This window comes from Aspergillus udagawae, assembly GCF_001078395.1.
Source record: "Aspergillus udagawae IFM 46973 DNA, scaffold_11, whole genome shotgun sequence".
NCBI lineage: Eukaryota > Fungi > Ascomycota > Eurotiomycetes > Eurotiales > Aspergillaceae > Aspergillus > Aspergillus udagawae.
The window spans coordinates 381,698-400,452 of record NW_025091274.1 but is presented as its reverse complement, the minus strand read 5'-3'; the positions used below and the strand labels follow the sequence as shown (position 1 = coordinate 400,452).

The window sequence follows — 18,755 nt, the reverse complement described above, 5'->3', positions numbered from 1 at the left end:
ATGGCCTTCGCCGGGTCTCGACTACCTGTTTACCAAACGTACCACTTGAAGGGCGCCATTCTAATGCGAGCGTTCAACGTTGTTTTCTTGTACAAGTATCAACAGTTTGTCCATTTACACGTCAAGATTGATTACCTTGGCATCCTGCAGGCTTCGCGGACAAGCATAGCAAGTGTTAAACACGACTACATCTATGCAACCCTAGGACATCAAGCAGCTCGCAAAGTTTACCGCCATGACAATACGCAGGCAGATCAGACGAAGGAAAGTTTATCACCTGTGCAGCCTGACTGCGCGAAGAGGCCATCTCGCGTATTCAAAGAAGCTTCCGAGGCAATATTGACAGAGACTGGCAACCTACGACTCCTCTCAGCTGTCGAACAGGACGAACGTACCATCATGCTGGAGGGTCATCCTTCATGGGTCCCCAGATGGGATACCCGCAAACACTGCATTACACTGGGAGACGGATTGAATATCACCAGTAATGAACTCGCCTACAACGTGTCTTCTGGCTCTTCCACACTCCAGCGTATCTCCGTCGAGGGTGACGTTCTAATGTTACGAGGATTTGAGTTCGATGAGGTTGCCAGTTGCATCGTATCAGTCCCGTTCGAGCGCTATGGCAAAAATCCGGATGCACTCGACATCAAGATGTCTGGCTCCATACACGATATACTTAGGCGTCTACACGACATTAGCTCGCCATACACAGACCAGGACGCGAAGGGAGTCACCAACGGGCTGGCCACAGCGTTAGGGCGTACGCTAACGGCCGGACTGACTAACTGGAGCGCTGTACAGAGCTCTATGTTCTTGCACGGTCCCGCGGCGATATCGGACGAGGAGACACTAGATGCGAATTTTGCGGCCTTTATCTCGCGTTCGGTAGCCCAGCGCACCCGTGCATCACAGGCGGGGAAGGGCGATCGTCTCCAGTTCCTCATGGACATGCAGGTGGTCATGGCGAACCGGCAGGTCTTTACCACGAAACGCGGCTTTCTAGGCATCGGACCGCGCGCCTTGAGGGAGGGCGACACCTGCTGCATCCTATTTGGGGCCATGGTACCTATAATGCTGCGGCGGAAGCCCAACAGTAGATATGTGCTTGTTGGCGAAAGCTACGTGCACGGCATTATGCAGGGCGAGACGATGGAAGCCTTTCGCGAGGGAAAGTTCGACGTGGCAGACTTCGGTCTTGACTAGCCACAATTAACTAACCCAACACTGTATGCTGAAACAGAGTCATTTGGCGTATTAGTAGTCAGGATCACAGTCAATCCCATAGCATGGTAGGAAGGACTATATCTTCAAGATACTACTGTCTCCTCAAATGAGAAGGAATCAGCACTATATCCGTCATGGTATCTATCCAAGTTGGATATCTGGCCATGAGTGCTGTAGAGCAGATCACTCAGCAGTCTATAAACATTATTAAACATAGGTACATGGCTATCATACATCAATCATGGATTCTACTCCATCCTTTTCTTCACGCCCTCCAGCACCTTCCTCGCCCATTTCTCCCTCCTCTCAAACCGCCCATTAAACAACCCCGGCAGCACCCTCTTCGCATTCGCATGCTCATCATCAAACACCGGCCCCTCCCATCCCTTCTCCCGGCACAATGCAACTGCCTCCTCCAGCAATCCAACCCCCACACCCTTCCCGCGATACCGTCTCTCAACCGTCCACGCCCGAATAACCCCCTTCACTTTCCCCTTCTCATCGGCAGGAACGCCGCGCAGCACAACCGCCGCGATAATCCTCTCCCCGAACTTCGTCACCAGAACCTCCTGCTCCTGTCCCTTCTCCTCTCCCTCTGTCCCGGTGCTAGAACTGGGGAAGAGCCACTCCCACCTCCCAACCCTCTCCGCCTCCTCGATATACCCCGCCGTTAACCCCCGCACAACCAACAACCCCGCCATCACGCACCCTGCGCTCGTCGTCCCGATGAGCGGGAGGTCAGACGAATCGGTGTAGAGCACTTTGTAGACGATTGCGATCAGGGCGGCCATGGCAGATAGCCAGAGGGGGTGGAAGATGAGTGCGCGGGCGGCGCTTTGGCGCTGTTGCGCGACGGAGTCGGCGATGAGGCGGAGGGCCGGGATGAGGTCGTCTTTCGTGGTGGCAGGGTAGGTATTTAATTCGGGGATTTCTTGGGGGTCATTTTGAGTTTTAGCGGCGGTTGTGGTTGTTCTTGTTGTTGTTGGCGACATTTTGGCTTGATTATGAGTGAAGTGGTAGGTAGGTAGGTGGAAGAGAGAATGAGTGAGGAAGGAAAGTCGACGACGGGAGTCGAGGTATTTAAGGATAAAATTCCAGAACGCCACTTGACCTCTTCCTTTGCCCTAACTCGGTTTGGAATTGTAAATTGGGACTGGACTTTTCCTTCATGCGACTAGGATTTTATTTGGATATCGCTTCTTTTCGATAGATTCTGGTTCTGGATGAGTTGGGTGTATGTAGTCTTGCATGCAGCGTGCTCTCTACTGAGGATCTCGGGCACGGATGACAGATGTACGTACAGATGATTGATTAAAGTACATTAACTATGGTATCTATAACAAAGGAACGGCCAGAGGCACAAATTTATTCACAGTCATGACATAGCAGTCATTTATCCAAGCTCATCATCTACTCAAACATCCGCAACGGTCGCGTTGTCCGACTTCTTCTCCGCCTGGATCATGGGAGAGTTCTGCACCAGGGTATCAGTTTCAAATTCCTCCCCGGACAGCTGCTCCAGGGTCTTGCGCTTGGTCTCAGGAATGAGTAGAGTGGTGAAGCAGCCGCACAGCATGAACAGAGCAAAGATCTGCATGACGTGGTTGAGCCAGGGGGACTTCGACGGGTCACTGGAGCCCTTGTGCACCAGAGGTCCAAACACACACTGCGCGATAATGGCGCCGACCTTGCCGGACGCGGCGGAGATACCGTGCGAGGTGGACCGGTAGCGTGTGGGGAAGCACTCGCCAGGCACGATGAAGGTGGTCGCGTTGGGGCCGAAGTTGAAGAAGAACTGCGCGACGACGTACAGACCCAGCAGACCGTTGTTGGATCTCTTCAGGGGCTCGTAGGCGAAACCGATTACGATGAAGACAATGGTCAGGATGATGAAGCCGACCAGCTGGATGGGCTTGCGGCCGACGGTGTCGACGGTGGCCACGGTCATCCAGTAGCCGGGGATGGCACCCGCACAGATCAGGATCAGGTTACCGACGGCGTTCTTGTAGAAGACCTCGTAGACGTTCTTGCCGCCGCTCCAGCCGATAGCACTCAGGATGATGGAGTTGTTGAGACCAAGACCGTAGAACGCTATTGAAGGTTAATATCATTTCAAAAGCTAGCTCGGCAGGTCGACGAGACTTACCAACATCGAGGAAGAACCAAGAACCAGCAGTACCAAGAAGGATACTTCCGTTCTTCCACTGCAAGTAGTGGCGCCAGAAATCAGCCCAGCTAGCCTTGGGGGTCAAGTTGCCGGCGTGGTTCTGGAGGACGGACTGGCGGCGCATCTCGTCGGGGTGGCCCTCGTGCTTGCCGCTCATATAGGCACGGACGTCCTCGTCGGCCTTGACAATGTCATGGGCAACATCGAAAGTGTAGCGGGGGGTTTCGGGGATGGTGAGACGGTAGTAGAGGGCGATGACGGCAGGGACGGCACCGAAACCGATGACCACACGCCACATCTTGTCGACGGCGAGCTGGCAGACACCGGAGCACTTGCCCACGGAGCTAGCAGTCTCCAGAGATTCCTTGAAACCGGATGTAACAATCAGAGCAACGATGGCCGCCGCGAATTGACCGAAACCCTGCATGGCAAAGACGGAACCCATCATGGCACCTCTCCACTTTGTGGTAGCAAACCTGAACAAGGAACCATGTCAGCGAAAGTCCAACACCAGCGAAAGTTCAGACAGACTCGGAGGGGGAGCATACTCGGAAGTAATGATAGAAGACAGAGGATAATCGCCACCGATACCAATGCCCATAATAACACGCCAGAAGATGAGAATACCAACGATGGAGATAGCACGCGAGTCCGAGGAGAGAGCCTGAGCCAGAGTGGCCATGATGATGATCATCAATTCAATACCGTACATGCGCTTACGACCAATGCGATCCGCAAGCCAACCAAAGAACAGCTGTCCAATCACCGTACCACCAGAGGTAGACACCTTGATGGCAGTATCTGCGGTTGAGGGAATCTTGCCGGGGTTGGACTTGGCGTCCTGCCAGAAGACAACACCCAGCATACTGGAGGCCAGGTTGATGGCGAAGATATCGTAGGAGTCAGTGAAGAAACCCACACCGGCAACAACGACGGCGCGGATGTGGTACCAGCCGAACTTGGCATTGTCAATCTCGGCCAGAGCCTGACGACGGCGCTCTCTGGGATCCTCCACATGAGCCAACTCGTTGTTGTAGTTCCGGAAGGCGGAGTTGCCGCCTCCTGTAGAAGCCATGGCTGAGATTGGTTAGGTTGAAGGAGAGTGAGAAGGTATTAGAGAAGTATAACTGAATGCAATACCACGCCAGGAAGGGGGCTCAAAGTTGTCGAACCTAGTCCTCGGAAAGATTCAAAGGAACTTCGTGTCAAGGACGGGATCGACCCCCTTATGTACAAAGATTACAGAGAATACACAGAGGTAGGCGTTTTTTTAGCGTCCATGGGTTCCAAACCCGTGAACAAGAATAAACGATGGCTGCAACGAATTGAGACCGCGAGTCGGGGCACGATAGTGAATCTGGACCCCGGCCACGTTCGTGTCAACCACTCTGGTGACTAAGGTATGTCACTCTACGCCCACAAGAAGTCAGTGAGCCACTAGTATGGCGACTCAAGCTTGTCTAAGCTTCATCAAGACCTTTGCCCAGACGGGGGGCGACGATGCGTTTTTTGCTCTTGGTAGGCGTTGCCGATTTGGTCATTTAACCCGTATAGAAGCTAGCCCCTGATTGGTTCGGGGTGTCGAACCTTTCGACCAATGTACAGCCAATCAGAACGCCAATCTTCGGAGCATGCTCCGTTCCACCGTGCTGAGTGGCCAGGGACCCACAGCTGCGCCAAGACATTGATGCCTGGAGAACATTGGATGGCTTGCCAAGTTTAACCATCTCGACCCACTTCATGCTCTCTCTTAGAGTTCTGCTCCACTGCTTCCAGGGTTACAGACAAATTGACATCGAACTAGCATCTCGTCATGTCAATGAATGAGACGCTGCGGTCGTCGCACGTGCTGTCCTTCTACACTATGCAAGTGACTTGGACCTCCTAGACCCAGCCTGTTCGGGCGTTGTCCCTGGAACAGCAGAAGCAATATGATGGAAATATCAGCCATTCACAAGCAAAGAGATTGTGATACGTGTGCCATGCTGATGCAGGACGAGGAGAAGAAGGGGCGAAGAATTTTCTGCGTTCTAACATTCCATCCCTTGGGCTGGATCCCTTGCGCGGGGGCGAGGCATACGCACATGGACTAAAACATGTTCTAGAAGGTTTGCAGCTGTACATCGGCCACTTGACAGCTGATATGGAAGACTCTGATGGAAGACAATGCGCCTAGCGCGGCGACGTGTGTGCCTTGCCTGGTATCAGCTAACTTGCCACAATCGGGGATCGCCGCAACAGATGTGGCTCTGGTATTCAATGCTTTAGATTATTGCGAATTTTCAATGTCAGATCCGCATCTGCAAGATTTCATCGTCGCCAAGTACACTACAGCCATGGCAGTGTAGCTTGAAGCAGAACAAGCACTTGCCAAGTTGCTACCATCATCTGAGGCCACACGTGATGAAACAGGCCTCACGGACATCTGTCCCGAGGTCCGTCTTGGCTGGGATGAGAGCTGATGCAAGCGGCGAGTCGGAGTAGAATTCCGATTGGCATGATGAATTGTATGAAGTATGAACCTCTCTATGGTATACAGAGTAAACATTGATTACAAACTGAACTTGATATCAAAACTGCAGTAGTAGATATGCATATATTGAGATCTTGTTAGTCCCCACAGCCATGTGGAAATGAAGACGGATTAATCGTACTAGCACTGATCGTCAGGTACAATTCCTATTTGAGTAATCCATATCACCTACTTCTCATCTATGATCGATCTATCATACAACATCTCTATAAACACATTTCGTGCGACGTCACCGACACTATCCAAATACATAGCATCATGAGGAACTACCCTGAACCACGGAACACATTCATGTCATACACTCATCATCGCTCATCGCATGTAGCATGCAGTACGTAGAAGAACATCATCATTATCAAATGCAGTGGCGTCTCCTCAAGCTACTTAAACCCCTATGACCAACAGCACAACTCTCGACGCACACATACGCATTCCATCATACTACATCTCAACCAACAAAATCTTACACCATGCCCCGAGCACGAAGCCGAAGCCGAGAGCCCAGCGAAGGCCACGACCCCGAGAATGTAATGAGGGGATACAAAGCGTACGCCTCATATTCCCACAAAAAGACGTAGATTGACAAAGAGCAGCACCCTCCGGAACCCAAATGTCTCGGACCAGGCCAAGCAACACGCGCAGCAGGAGCTCGATAGATACGAGAGTGGTCAAGCCACCAGCACGAGCGAGGATGAGCGCCATGCGTCCAATGTGAAGAGGGGGTTGAAGGCGTATGTTGTTTTTGATGAGAGTTGAGTGAGAGCGTTGGTGCTGATGCTGATGCTACGCTGAAATAGGGCAACGCATAATCCCAACGTGACGGATATGGGGAAGAAGCAGGCGAGGGATAAATTGCAGGCGATGGGGGAGCAGCCCGATCAGCCGAGTGATTAGCTGTTTCTGCGTCTCAGTCGGAGTATAGCTTGTACACTCATGCACATGTCTTGTAGATGGGCTAGGCAAGCCAAGTTAATATATTATGTTGTCGAGAGGTATCTAGTATATGCAAGTTGAGTTTGAGTCTACGCTTTTATCGTGGTGGAGGATTATAATCCTCGCTTCATCTTCCAGCGCATGATGAATGCGGCGAATGGGTATAGCAGGATAGAAACTCCGATCCACGCAAACAGAATCCCAAAGTCGAGTCCGATTCGTGAATGCGTGCCGAAGAGAATGGTCCGGAGCGCCTCGACAACTACACGGGTTAGACAACTGCAGGGCAATTCGATTGATGGAAGACTTACTGCGATGCAAAGGCCAGGCATAACCCCAAGCAAAGAATCCAGGGGCCAGATCCAACGCGTAAAAGCCAGTGGCGACGTTGGTAATGACCCAGAAAATCAGGAATAGTGCATTGTGGGGAAAGCCGAGGATCATCCCCATGTTCTCGCACGGTAGTCCCAGCGCAGTCATGCCAACCCAATTCAGCATCCAGAATACCATGAACGATCCGTGTCCATAGGCATTAGCATTGGCGGCAGGCAACGTATCGGGGGCTGGACTGTTGCTGAACGGGATCTGGAAGGCCAGCGAGACAAAGGAATAAAACAGCGACAGAAAAAAGTAGGCCACGATGCTCGAACATAGACGCCAGATGAGCCACTGCGAGTTTTTCAGCGGCGGGTGGTTCCCCTTGATGAACTGCATATGAACCGGCATGAGGAATGGAGTGTTGAAAAAGGCGATAATGATCAGGTAAATCAGGCCAATGGTCACGGATGGCGTCGCAGCAGCCGGGCCAAACGGCCGAAGATCAACTTTGTAGAACCCAATTGCCGGATTGACAGCCTGCGGCACCCGAGAGATGTCCATAGACTGTTGCGTGAGAGTCTGAATCCACCTGGGGCCAAACTCGGCAAGAACTTCCAGCTGGAACCAGGACAAGGCCGGTTCGATATAGCTGGAATATGTGGTCTGGTCACGCGCGCTGATGACTATAAATTGAGCAGCGCCGCTAGGATCGTAGGATGAGTGGCCATTCGCCACGGCATCATACAGGAGAGTGGTAGCATTAGGGTTGACAATGATTGCAGCATATGCATGTTCATCATAGACCCCTTGCCGGACCGCCCAGGGATCATAATTGAAATCTGCCGGAGATCTGATTTCATACCCCACGTGTTCCGTATCCGACTTGATGAGCCGATTCGCGACATCTGTCACAGCTGGTCCAACGATGGGCGTGATGCTGTCATTCCTGTATGGTTCCACCTGGTTATCGAAATCGACCACCCAGACAGTTAAAGTGTGCAGTCTGCCTTCCGACCGGAATTGGACGGCCCAGTAGAGCGAAAGAACACAGAGAATAAAAGCACACAATCCCAATACTATTGAAATTCAGATGTCTTAGTTTGCCTTCAATAGTTTAGGGACAATAAAATGCTCCAGAATCGACTCACCCGTCCGACCCCAGAGGTAAATGATTCGCTTGCGGGCCTCTTGTAAGGCTGGATCCCAGAAGCCAACCGAGGCGGCGGAGGTGGAGGGTTCAGTCTCCGTCTTGGTAGACTCGGTGCTACTACCTCCAGACTTGGAGTCTTCGAACATGGCCATGACGTGATTGTCGTCTCAGAGACATGGGTAATTGAAAGATATTACTTGTACAAGGTCGGGGAAAGGTTAGAGATATTAATATTGCCGCAAACATGACCTGCAGCGACCGGCATCCGATGGAAAGTCGATGATGGAATTCCTGGCTGAGAACGGTACATGGCCTTTGCACTTGGCTTATTGACCCACCCCCGGATGTCCGAGCGCCTCCCCCCGTTCTCCGTCGCCCTTAATTCCGGCTAGCTGTGTTATTCTTACGTTGCTGGGACAGTAACATACTTCCCACAGAAACTGCGGAATTAAGAGTCGGTTCTCAATCTCGCTGTTCGTTCGGAGTACGATGTTAGCCATTGCCCTTTCACTCTGTTAATCTGTTCGGTCTCATGATAACTCCGTGCGTCATATTTTGCCGGGACCACATATGTTTCATGAACCCAATTCCAAATCGATCACAACGCCTGGTGAGATGAAGCGGTGTATGACGCGGCTGGTGTAACTTTAATCTCAGGTACTAAATGATCCTGCTTCGATTACCAAAGGATGTGCCAGAGGTGCCATGGATCAGTCTTTACCACATCGATGCAACCTTAGTGTAGCCTCATCATACTTATGTATAGATGTTCAGCCTAAATGATAGCGTCATACTTCAGATCTTTGTTCTGGTACAACTATTGCCATAAAGAAATATCAGTAGTCAATTAACAGTCATCCTTAGTGTAGCAGAGAACAAGTAAGATATGCGGGGCACTGACTGTTAGAGAAATCATCTCACTAAGCATGGTTGATCGACGGCTAAAATCATGCAGGGTTAGTCAAGTTTTGAATCATGTTACATATGTTTGTTTTTGTGGAACCATATGTACCCGGAATGTAAGAAACCCTCTGCAATAGCAATCATTAAAAGGCACGTGCGGTGCTGCATCTCTAATTGAAGGAGACTGAAATAGACGGTAGAAAGACCAACGTATTACAATAGGCGAACTGTGTCCTCTGAGTGCAATCATCATACTTCCTTAGAACTACTTGTATCTGATTATTGGGTGTCATTGCTTCTGGCTACAGGAGCATGGAAATATAGCAATCGTTTCAGTTTCTACTAAGATATTATTAGAGTCCATAAGGTATCCTTGCATATGTTTTAGGGAACCCACGTATTCGACCCCCCTTGCTGCTATTCTGTAGATTGACTAAAATGAGTGTTCTTACGGTTGATGCTAGCTGAAATTCTACAGTAACGGTGCCGTTTATCTGAGAGATTATGGGATCCACGGAGTGGTTTAGAGGAATATTATATATATTATATCGTTACTAGTGAGCGTCTTCAGCTACAAAAAATTGATTATCAGCAGGAAAAAAAGTATTGAAGTATGCTTTTAATTATTCCCGATGACGGGTAAATTACATAGTCAGGTCTCTGTTCAGTCTAGCATACAATGAACAAAGGGAAAACGGAAATCATTACCATCAGCGCATACCCAGCAGTGAAACATACACCTTCTGCGAAGATGGGCAGGACATAAAACAAGGACAACATAGCATTCCAGCAGCGGAACGCAGTAATAAGACAATAGAAAGGAAAATCGAAAAAAAAAAAAAAAAGGTAAAGTAAGGACAAAAGGATTAAAATGGTTAGACAGCCACGTCTATAAGTTCAGGATGCAGGCACAGGGCAGATGTTTGTACAGGCAATTCGTGTAAAAGAGACTCGTTACTCGGGCTTGCGTCCGACCATCAAGTACATGGGCGTGAAGAGCTTCTTCTCACCACCAGCGACCAGACAGTCACCGGCAATGGCAAGACTGTCGGCCGTCTTCTGGGTGCCCTTAGGGAAGAGACCAACAGTCTCCATAGCTCCGCAGAACCGATGGGCGAGACCACGACCCCACCATGTCATACGGGCAATGGTGAAGAAATCCCAAGGCGAGGTCATGTGTTTGAACGATCCCGCCAGAGGGTAGTACCACGGAATGGCGTCGGGGCGATCGGCGAGATCCTCGTTGTGCAGCAGCTCGAAACCGGCGTTCTTGAAGGCAGTAAGACCCTCCGAGACCTTGACCATGTTGGAAATACCATCACCCAACTCGATACCCAGACGGATCTTGCGATGCTCCGGGTTGTCGTTGTCGTACGCGTCGGTCATGAGCCACTCGTAGACACCGAAAATTCCACCGGGCTTCAACACACGGAAGATTTCCTTGTAGACACCCTCGAGCTCAGGAGCGTGGACAGTGGCCTCGATAGCGTAAACGGCATCGAACGAGTTGTCAGGGAACTTCATCTGCATAAAGTCGCCCTTGACAAAGCTGAGCTTATGGCTCAATCCCTCGCGCTCAGCATACCGAGTCGCACGCTCAATCTGGTAGTCGTTGTTGTTCAGTCCAACCACGTTGGCATCGGTGAATTTGACAATCTCGCGGGCAGGGCCGCCGACACCACAGCCGACATCCAGGACCTTCATACCCTCCTTGATGCCCATCTGGTGAGCCAGGTAGTGTTCATGACGGGCAATCGCTTGGTAGAAGGGTTCGCCCTGGGCGAAGCGGCAGAAATGGAACGAAGTACCCCATCCATACTCGTAAAGATCCGTGGCCAGGTTGTAGTAGCTGCAGCGACGTTAGAACAGTCCAATGGCTCCGAAGCTCAGGGTTTATGACATACTGTCGGGTCAATGTGGCATATTCGGCACGGCGGGCCTATTAGGAAACAACAATTAGGTTAGAATCCCACATAGTAACAAAGATGGGTTACTCACCGCGCGAGTCTCCTCTGTCTCCTCTTCAGCGGACTTGTTGTCCCAATGCTTGAAGTACTCGTCTACAGCGGCCTTCTGAGCAGCAGAGTCCTTGCCACGAAGAGCAGCAAAACCACCCCGAGACTGGGCAGACTTTCCGTGCATCGCACGATTGAACTCGGCATCGCGCGTGTGGTTCTCCTGTTCCAAACTAGCGGGGGCCATGGTTTATAGCAATTGGGCTTTTGGGTGTGGTAAGGGTGTAAAAGGGGTGGACCACTGATCGCAGAAATGAGACTGTGAAAGAAAAGAAGAGAATTAAAACAATGGCCCAAGTGGGAAAATTGAATGTTAATATATCCACAAGATCACAATCTTGAAGGAAACGGACCAGACAGGCAGAAGTGAAAAAAGAAGGGGGAATGTGAATGTGATTATTGCCAGCGAGACAAAAATCCCAGATTGAGCAAATAAAGGAGGCGGAATTGCGAGTCCTGACAGAAGTCTCAGGCCAATCACAGCGGCGGTACCTCACCAATAAGCCAAAACAGGAACGCACTAAACCTGAAAAGGCTGTCTGGGGATCTGGCCGGAGAAAGTGGTGCTCCGAGAGTGGCTGTGAAGTGGACCAAGGCCATTCCGAGAAGGGGTCTGGCCTTGGGCATCAGAGCAGATCTAAGGGATCCGATCCATCGTGTTGCGTATCGCAGATAGCGTATCCTTCGTATTTGCGTATCCGTCGGGATGAGTTCGCTTGCACCCGCATACCCTTACTTCCGTGATGTTTCGACTTTCAATTTACAGGAGTTTCAAATGTGCTCACTGCCGAACCCCGCAGATGTTAGACTCTTCTACTCCGTAATAATGTTCGATATACGATTGTTGGACGAGACTCCAGGCTTGAATTCGATGGCGAGAAGTCACATGACCAATGCTATTACGTAATATACTTAGCCACTTCTATCAGCCACAGAATAATGAGCAAACCTCAAGACTATCGATAAACGTTTCTTCCTTCTGCCCATCGGCTTCAACGCATTTCTTTCGGTTCAACTGCGACCGCAGCTTATCGCTGATCTATTACTGAGCCGACGAGGGGAATCTACCTTACTCTTATATAATCATAATATGCCTCCGCCTCAAATTAAACAAGACCTGAACCGGTCGGGCTGGGAGTCCACCGACTTCCCTTCAGTTTGCGAGAATTGCCTTCCCGACAATCCTTATGTTCAGATGCTCAAGGAGGACTATGGCGCTGAATGTAAAATTGTGAGTTGCAAATTCTGTTATGTGTATGTAAAATATCTACTAACGATAATGTAGTGTACACGTCCCTTTACCATATTTCGCTGGAAGGCAGACCGAACGGCACGTACCAAGCGAACCACCATCTGCCTCACTTGCGCGCGCCTGAAGAATTGCTGCCAGTGCTGTATGCTTGATCTATCATTTGGTCTCCCGATCGTTGTCCGCGATGCTGCCTTGAAGATGGTCGCTCCCGGCCCGGAGAGCTCAATCAACCGCGAATACTACGCACAGGAACACGAGAAAGAGATCGAGGAAGGTCGTGGGGCGGTCGAAGCGTACGAGAAGACAGATGAGAAGGCGCGCGAGCTGTTGCGCAGATTGGCAAACAGCGAACCGTACTACAGAAAACCACGGCAGCAACTCGAAGGTCCATCCGAGGAATCGACTGAGGCACAACCCACCGACGCTCCAGTCGTACACAGCCGCTATGGAAACGGACCTGGCCCTATTCGGACGAGCGAGAGCAGAAGAGGAACACCGCTGCCTGGTCGAGGCCGTGGCAATATGCGCGGTGGTCGCGCTGGCCGCCCGTTTCCTGGCACTGCTCAGATACCCCCATCTCCCGAAGATTACCTGCCTCCTGCGGACCCGAATATCACATCCCTGTTCGTGACCGGTGTTGAGGACGACCTTCCGGAACACACACTCCGAACATTCTTCACACAGTTCGGTCAGCTGCGGTCTTTGATCTGTTCACACCGCGCTCATTGTGCTTTCATCAACTTTGCGACTCGAGAGGGCGCAGAAGCCGCTGCACAGCATTGCCAAGGCAAGGCCGTTATTCAGGGATGTCCGCTGCGGGTGCGGTGGGGTAAGCCCAAGCCTCTGGACAACATTGACAGGGAGGAGCGGATGAAGAATGCTCGTGAGGGTCGCATGACGGCCCAGGCACAAAAGGGTGGAGAGTCAGGACAGAGAGCAATCACAGCTGCTGGTGAACCTACGACAGAGAAGCCACGCAGCTTGCTTGTGGCACCACCCCCAGGTAGTGGGGAGGTCCAGTACTCGAGCTTATCGGGCGATTGAACATTGTCTTCCCAATTTCGATTTTTGGAGTCATTGTATCGCGAGCTGGTCAAAAGGCATTGTACATTTGTTCAAGCGGGCGTTGTTTGCTATGCATTCTAACTTCGAGAAAAATACCCCAAGAGACGCCAGGAGGTGAGGAAAGCATGGGTATACTATAATACAAATTGCAAATGCAAGTTTTGTGCTATTATCCTTCCATCCAAATATGATAGCACAATATCCAGTCCCCTCAAGATGTTCGCTGTCGGCCCGATCATGCGGAGCACGGCTTATCAACCTTGACCTTCTTCCCAGCAACCCTGATTGAGTCATTGTCTCCACGCTCGATATCGTCGTGAATGCGGAGCTCTATATAAGATTAGATGTTAGCACACAATGCAGCGTAAATATTCAGGTTCAAGTACGCCATGCAGCAGCAAACGCATCAATCAGGGGCAATACGCACCCCATTTGGCATTCTCGTCTTTACTATCCCTTACGCCCTGTACAATGTTGTGTCGTAGAATGGTGGCCACCTCTTTCGCATGATTAATCTGCATTGGCGTGTCAATCCCCTCGCGGCGGTGTTCGTCAAACTGGCGACGGGCTTCCTGGCGAGCAGCGACCAGGACACGGAAGTCGTCTATGAGAATGGTTAGTCGAAGGATGCGAGCCACTGCAGCTGGATGGCTGACCTTGGAAAGCAATACGGGTGGCACGGAGGATCTGTCGGTAGGCGCTGCGCGCTGAGACTGCGGTTTGCGAGGCCATGATTTCAGATTTCAGAGCGATTAGCAAAGTATTCAAGGTAGATCGATCTTCTCTCTGACAATGATGTGGCGCTTCGTATCACGTCCGTTCTTCGGTTCGTTCTTGAGACAATAGAGAAACGGTCTTCTTTCAAGGAGACCAGTATCAAGTGCTTCAGAGAGAGACTAAATGAAAGTAACTCAAAAGGTGAAATTGACGTCCTAGTCTTCGAACATCTATCTTCGATCCATTGACCTCCGAAACTCCCGCTTGTCCATTGGTCCAGGCGTGAGCGGGAAGTCGGGGCAGAAAAAATAAAACTGCCTTGCATTTTTTGTCGTCGATCGTCTAGCGGCACACAACTTTAGACCTCATCTTTCACCCTCTTCCTTTTTCGAAGTTACGGATATATCTCCTCTTCGAATCATCACAATGGTGTCTCAGGTCATTAATGTTACTCTCCCGGCCCTTCCTCAGGGCTGGAGTGCCGAGAAGGATTTCACGGCCGTTGGCACTCCGTCTGCCACCACACAGAGAAACCTGGAGCCCGTCGGCCCTCACTTCTTGGCCCATGCTCGCAGAGTAAGCGCCATCATATTATTTCTGCAGGTTTTTGTTCGATCGGGCACAAGCTAACAAGTCTATAGAAGCGTCACCACCGTACTTTCTCCGAGGACGAAAGAATCCAGGCCCAGCAGACCGTCAAGAAGACTGAGGATGATGACGATGACGAGATCTCCGAGCCTGAGGACCCCATGATGCTGTCCAGAGATGCTAAGGACTGGAAGGTTCGTTCATTCATATTTTATCTCACTCTTAAGACGGATATTGACCTCTACAGGCCCAAGATCACTACGCTGTCCTCGGTCTGACCAAGTACCGCTGGCGTGCTACCCCCGAGCAGATCAAGCGCGCCCACCGCAAGAAGGTCCTCCGCCACCACCCCGACAAGAAGGCTGCCCTGGGAGACCGCGACGAGAACGACAACTTCTTCAAGTGTATCCAGAAGGCCCACGAGTTGCTGACTGACCCCGTCAAGCGTCGTCAGTTCGACTCCGTCGATGAGGCGGCTGATGTTGACCCCCCATCCAAGAAGGATATTGCCAAGCGCGGTTTCTACAAGGCCTGGGGCCCTGTCTTTGAGGCTGAAGGCCGTTTCTCCAAGGTCCAGCCTGTCCCTCAGCTCGGTGACGAGAACAGCACTCAGGAGGAGGTCGAAACCTTCTACAACTTCTGGTACAACTTTGACAGTTGGCGTACATTTGAGTACCTGGATGAGGACGTTCCCGATGACAATGAGAATCGTGACCAGAAGCGTCACGTTGAGAAGAAGAACGCCAACGCCCGCCGCAAGCGCAAGTCCGAGGATATCGCCCGTCTGCGTCACCTAGTTGACGACTGCCTTGCTCAGGATGAGAGAATCAAGAAGTTCCGGCAGCAGGCCCGGGCTGGCAAGGACAAGAAGCGTCTCGAGAAGGAGGCCGAGGCCAAGCGTCTGGCTGAGGAGAAGGAGAAGGCTCGTCTCGAGGAGGAGCAGCGCAAGAAGGACGCTGAAGAGGCCGCCAAGGCCGAGCGTGAAAAGAACAAGAAGGCCAAGGAAGCTGCCAAGAACGCTTCTAAGAAGAACAAGCGTATTCTCAAGGGCTCTGTCAAGGATGTCAACTACTTTGCCGAGTCTGGCGAGCCTTCTGCCGCTCAGGTCGACTCTGTCCTGACTGATGTCGACCTCGTCATGGGCAAGATCGATAGTGAGGAGCTCGCCGCTCTGGCCGAGCGCCTCACTGCTGCTGGCAAGGACGCCGCCGCCGTCAAGGGCGTGTGGGCCGAGGAGGTTAAGAGACTGGTCGACGCCGGCAAGCTCAAGGACGGCGAGGCCAAGTTTTTCGCTTAGATGATTGGCTCGATTATAGACCGTGCTTTGTTTGTGAGTTTCTAGCGGTTGAAAATGATCTACGTTGTCATGCATGGGGTGTAGATAGATCTGTCGCAATATATGCAACGACTTTGATGATAGAATCTAATTATCAACTTGATTTCGCCAACGTCCCTAAAACGTAGCGACTGAACGGTTCAGCCCCTCATCGGTTCAGTAATCCCTGGACTATTTGACCGAAATTACATTTACAATCTCATCAAACTCGTAAGCACCATGGTATGCTTTCTTATCAGTCAGATATGCCAGGTACGGTGGATCTTAGGAGCTTTATCCTCGCTGTGGGCCATCTCTGCCGCAAAGTGAACGATAACTCAACGATGCATGAGACGCGAGCCTTCCAGGTTCACAAACCACCATGACACCAATATGCTCCGTGCATGAATATCACATCTCCTGGTGGTTAATATGCAGTAGGCAATCGGTCCTTCGTGTTCCAAGCCGACGCTAACCATGATGCCGACATAAGCGATGCAAAACAAGAATTTCTCAGCAAAGCTTGGAAAGCTTGGAGTGCTGATTGCAAAGGACAACCTCAACTCGGTACCTATGTTTAGCGAACCTCGCTAAGCTGCAAGTGGTTATTGGCACGATGAATTGCCGCGTAGAATGGTCCATGGTCATGGAAGGATGAAGGCACCGTTGGTTGATGCCAACCACAGCACGTGCGCTCCCGAGTGGGACTACGTATCTGGCTCCAAATCTCCAATTCCACCCCGTTACTAGCGTCATCTTGTATGTCCAGTCGCTGATAATGTGGCCGCAACGTGCAGTCGTTCCGGGAGATTGTCATCGACAGAAATGGTAGAGAACGCACTGACAGCTTCGGGACTACGAAAGAATTCTCGAAAATAACCACTTTCTGGCGGAATGTCCCCCTGCAGGTTCGGCCCTGCAGATGGACCAATGACGTTTCTAGTGTATGCAACACTCCATCGATTTTGATCGGTTGACTTTGATGGACCCTATGATCCCAGCAGGAGCATTCATGGGTATATAAAGATTCTGTTGGCCTCAGCTCGAGGCAATACACTAGACTCCCGCGATCGAATTCCAATTTCTCCCAGATCTCCTACAGAGACAGTCGGGCACTATGTTCACTAAGAAGTCTCTCGTGACCCTCCTTGGAGGCCTGTCGGTCGCTCTGGCTCAGACTTCCTCTGAGCAATATCCTTCTGCCGCGGAGATTGAAGCCGCTCAGGCTACTGTTCAGCCTCACTCCCCAGTCTCCAATGTCCAGGGTCTTGCCTTCAACCGCTTTGTCAACATCTGGTTGGAGAATACCGTATGTGACGCACTGCTGAACTTGTTGCCAGAACTACACTAACCAGGTCAAAATCGCAGGATTATGACAAAGCTGCCGCTGATGCTCACATGTCTGCCCTGGCCAAGAAGGGTCTTCTTTTGACCAACTTTTGGGCCGTTACTCACCCCTCGGAGCCCAATTACTGCGCTGCCGCGGGTGGTGATACCTTCGGCATGGACAACGATAACTTCCTCCAGGTCCCTGCTAACGTCTCTACGATTGCCGACTTGTTCGACACCAAGAATATCGCCTGGGGAGAATATCAGGAGCACCTGCCCTACCCTGGGTACCAGGGCTTCCGGTACCCCGAGTCCGGCCCCAATGATTACGTGCGCAAGCACAACCCTGCGATCCTGTTCAACTCTATCACTCAGGATGCTACCCGACTCCGTCAGATCAAGAACTTTACCAGCTTCTATGATGATCTGAAGAACCACCGTCTCCCCCAGCACATGTTCATCACCCCTAACATGACCAACGATGCTCACGACACCAACATTACCTTTGCCGGGAACTGGTCCTGGAACTTCCTGTCTGCGCTTCTTGAGAACGAGTACTTCACCAAGGACACTCTGATCCTCCTCACTTTTGATGAGAACTCGACCTACAAGATTGGTAACAAGATCTACAGCATTTTGCTTGGTGGTGCTGTCCCCAAGAACCTGACTGGCAAGGTGGACAACACCTACTACAACCATTACTCCGTGATCGCTTCACTGTCTGCCAACTGGGGTCTGCCCTCCCTTGGTCGCTGGGACTGCGGTGCCAACCTGCTCAACTTGGTTGCCGAGAAGACCGGCTACGTCAACTGGGAAGTTGATACCAGCAACCTCTACCTCAACCACAGCTACCCCGGTCCCCTCTCCACTAGCAATCACTCGCCGAACTGGCCCGTTCCCCTGACCAAGGGATCATGCTCTGCTGGTCACGGCATCCTGAAGGCTGTTCACCAGACCTACAAGGACTTTGCTCCTACCTACAACTACACCAGCCCTGTCCCTTACGATGCGGCTAGCAAGACCAACGTTGGTGTCAAGTACACTCGCAAGCTGGTAAGTCGTCTCGATTACTCAGTATCGGAAAAGTACTAACGAAACCTTTACAGAAGAACGGCCACGTTGAGACTCGCATCACCCAGTAAATATATTTCAAGAAGGGTTTGCCTTTGAGCCAGGCACATGTATATAATCCTCACTTGCTAGAAACAACCCGGATGAATACTGTAGATATAATGATTTGGTT

The 18,755-nt window shown here is 51.2% G+C and overlaps 10 protein-coding genes across 10 annotated transcripts; 5 read left to right on the top strand and 5 right to left on the bottom strand.

Moving 5' to 3' along the window:
* Positions 1-1,206, top strand: Aud_002197 (uncharacterized protein; the record flags this gene model as incomplete). The annotated part of the gene is made up of 1 exon (XM_043296198.1): positions 1-1,206. One exon carries the CDS (start codon positions 1-3, stop codon positions 1,204-1,206), a length of 1,206 nt encoding a protein of 401 aa, XP_043152133.1.
* A 269-nt stretch (positions 1,207-1,475) lies between these two features.
* Positions 1,476-2,219, bottom strand: Aud_002196 (GNAT family N-acetyltransferase; the record flags this gene model as incomplete). The annotated part of the gene is made up of 1 exon (XM_043296197.1): positions 1,476-2,219. The coding sequence occupies one exon, from the start codon at positions 2,217-2,219 to the stop codon at positions 1,476-1,478; it is 744 nt and encodes a 247-aa protein (XP_043152132.1).
* A 422-nt stretch (positions 2,220-2,641) lies between these two features.
* On the bottom strand, positions 2,642-4,469 carry Aud_002195 (MFS transporter; the record flags this gene model as incomplete). The annotated part of the gene is made up of 3 exons (XM_043296196.1): positions 2,642-3,318; positions 3,374-3,870; positions 3,943-4,469. The coding sequence occupies 3 exons, from the start codon at positions 4,467-4,469 to the stop codon at positions 2,642-2,644; spliced, it is 1,701 nt and encodes a 566-aa protein (XP_043152131.1).
* A 1,928-nt stretch (positions 4,470-6,397) lies between these two features.
* Aud_002194 (Con-6 family protein) lies at positions 6,398-6,821 on the top strand (the record flags this gene model as incomplete). The annotated part of the gene is made up of 3 exons (XM_043296195.1): positions 6,398-6,474; positions 6,521-6,658; positions 6,725-6,821. The coding sequence occupies 3 exons, from the start codon at positions 6,398-6,400 to the stop codon at positions 6,819-6,821; spliced, it is 312 nt and encodes a 103-aa protein (XP_043152130.1).
* Positions 6,822-6,973: 152 nt separating this feature from the next.
* Positions 6,974-8,480, bottom strand: Aud_002193 (SNG1 family protein; the record flags this gene model as incomplete). The annotated part of the gene is made up of 3 exons (XM_043296194.1): positions 6,974-7,122; positions 7,172-8,254; positions 8,327-8,480. The coding sequence occupies 3 exons, from the start codon at positions 8,478-8,480 to the stop codon at positions 6,974-6,976; spliced, it is 1,386 nt and encodes a 461-aa protein (XP_043152129.1).
* A 1,705-nt stretch (positions 8,481-10,185) lies between these two features.
* Positions 10,186-11,433, bottom strand: erg6 (sterol 24-C-methyltransferase; the record flags this gene model as incomplete). The annotated part of the gene is made up of 3 exons (XM_043296193.1): positions 10,186-11,080; positions 11,136-11,170; positions 11,230-11,433. 3 exons carry the CDS (start codon positions 11,431-11,433, stop codon positions 10,186-10,188), a joined length of 1,134 nt encoding a protein of 377 aa, XP_043152128.1.
* A 903-nt stretch (positions 11,434-12,336) lies between these two features.
* On the top strand, positions 12,337-13,542 carry slt11 (Pre-mRNA-splicing factor ECM2; the record flags this gene model as incomplete). The annotated part of the gene is made up of 2 exons (XM_043296192.1): positions 12,337-12,477; positions 12,532-13,542. 2 exons carry the CDS (start codon positions 12,337-12,339, stop codon positions 13,540-13,542), a joined length of 1,152 nt encoding a protein of 383 aa, XP_043152127.1.
* A 256-nt stretch (positions 13,543-13,798) lies between these two features.
* Positions 13,799-14,295, bottom strand: Aud_002190 (LYR motif-containing protein; the record flags this gene model as incomplete). The annotated part of the gene is made up of 3 exons (XM_043296191.1): positions 13,799-13,893; positions 13,991-14,167; positions 14,220-14,295. The coding sequence occupies 3 exons, from the start codon at positions 14,293-14,295 to the stop codon at positions 13,799-13,801; spliced, it is 348 nt and encodes a 115-aa protein (XP_043152126.1).
* A 411-nt stretch (positions 14,296-14,706) lies between these two features.
* On the top strand, positions 14,707-16,165 carry Aud_002189 (putative ribosome associated DnaJ chaperone Zuotin; the record flags this gene model as incomplete). Its single annotated transcript, XM_043296190.1, has 3 exons — positions 14,707-14,856; positions 14,922-15,062; positions 15,116-16,165. The coding sequence occupies 3 exons, from the start codon at positions 14,707-14,709 to the stop codon at positions 16,163-16,165; spliced, it is 1,341 nt and encodes a 446-aa protein (XP_043152125.1).
* Positions 16,166-17,300: 1,135 nt separating this feature from the next.
* Aud_002188 (putative acid phosphatase) lies at positions 17,301-18,654 on the top strand (the record flags this gene model as incomplete). Its single annotated transcript, XM_043296189.1, has 3 exons — positions 17,301-17,492; positions 17,552-18,565; positions 18,619-18,654. The coding sequence occupies 3 exons, from the start codon at positions 17,301-17,303 to the stop codon at positions 18,652-18,654; spliced, it is 1,242 nt and encodes a 413-aa protein (XP_043152124.1).
* Between the last annotated feature and the right edge of the window lie 101 nt (positions 18,655-18,755).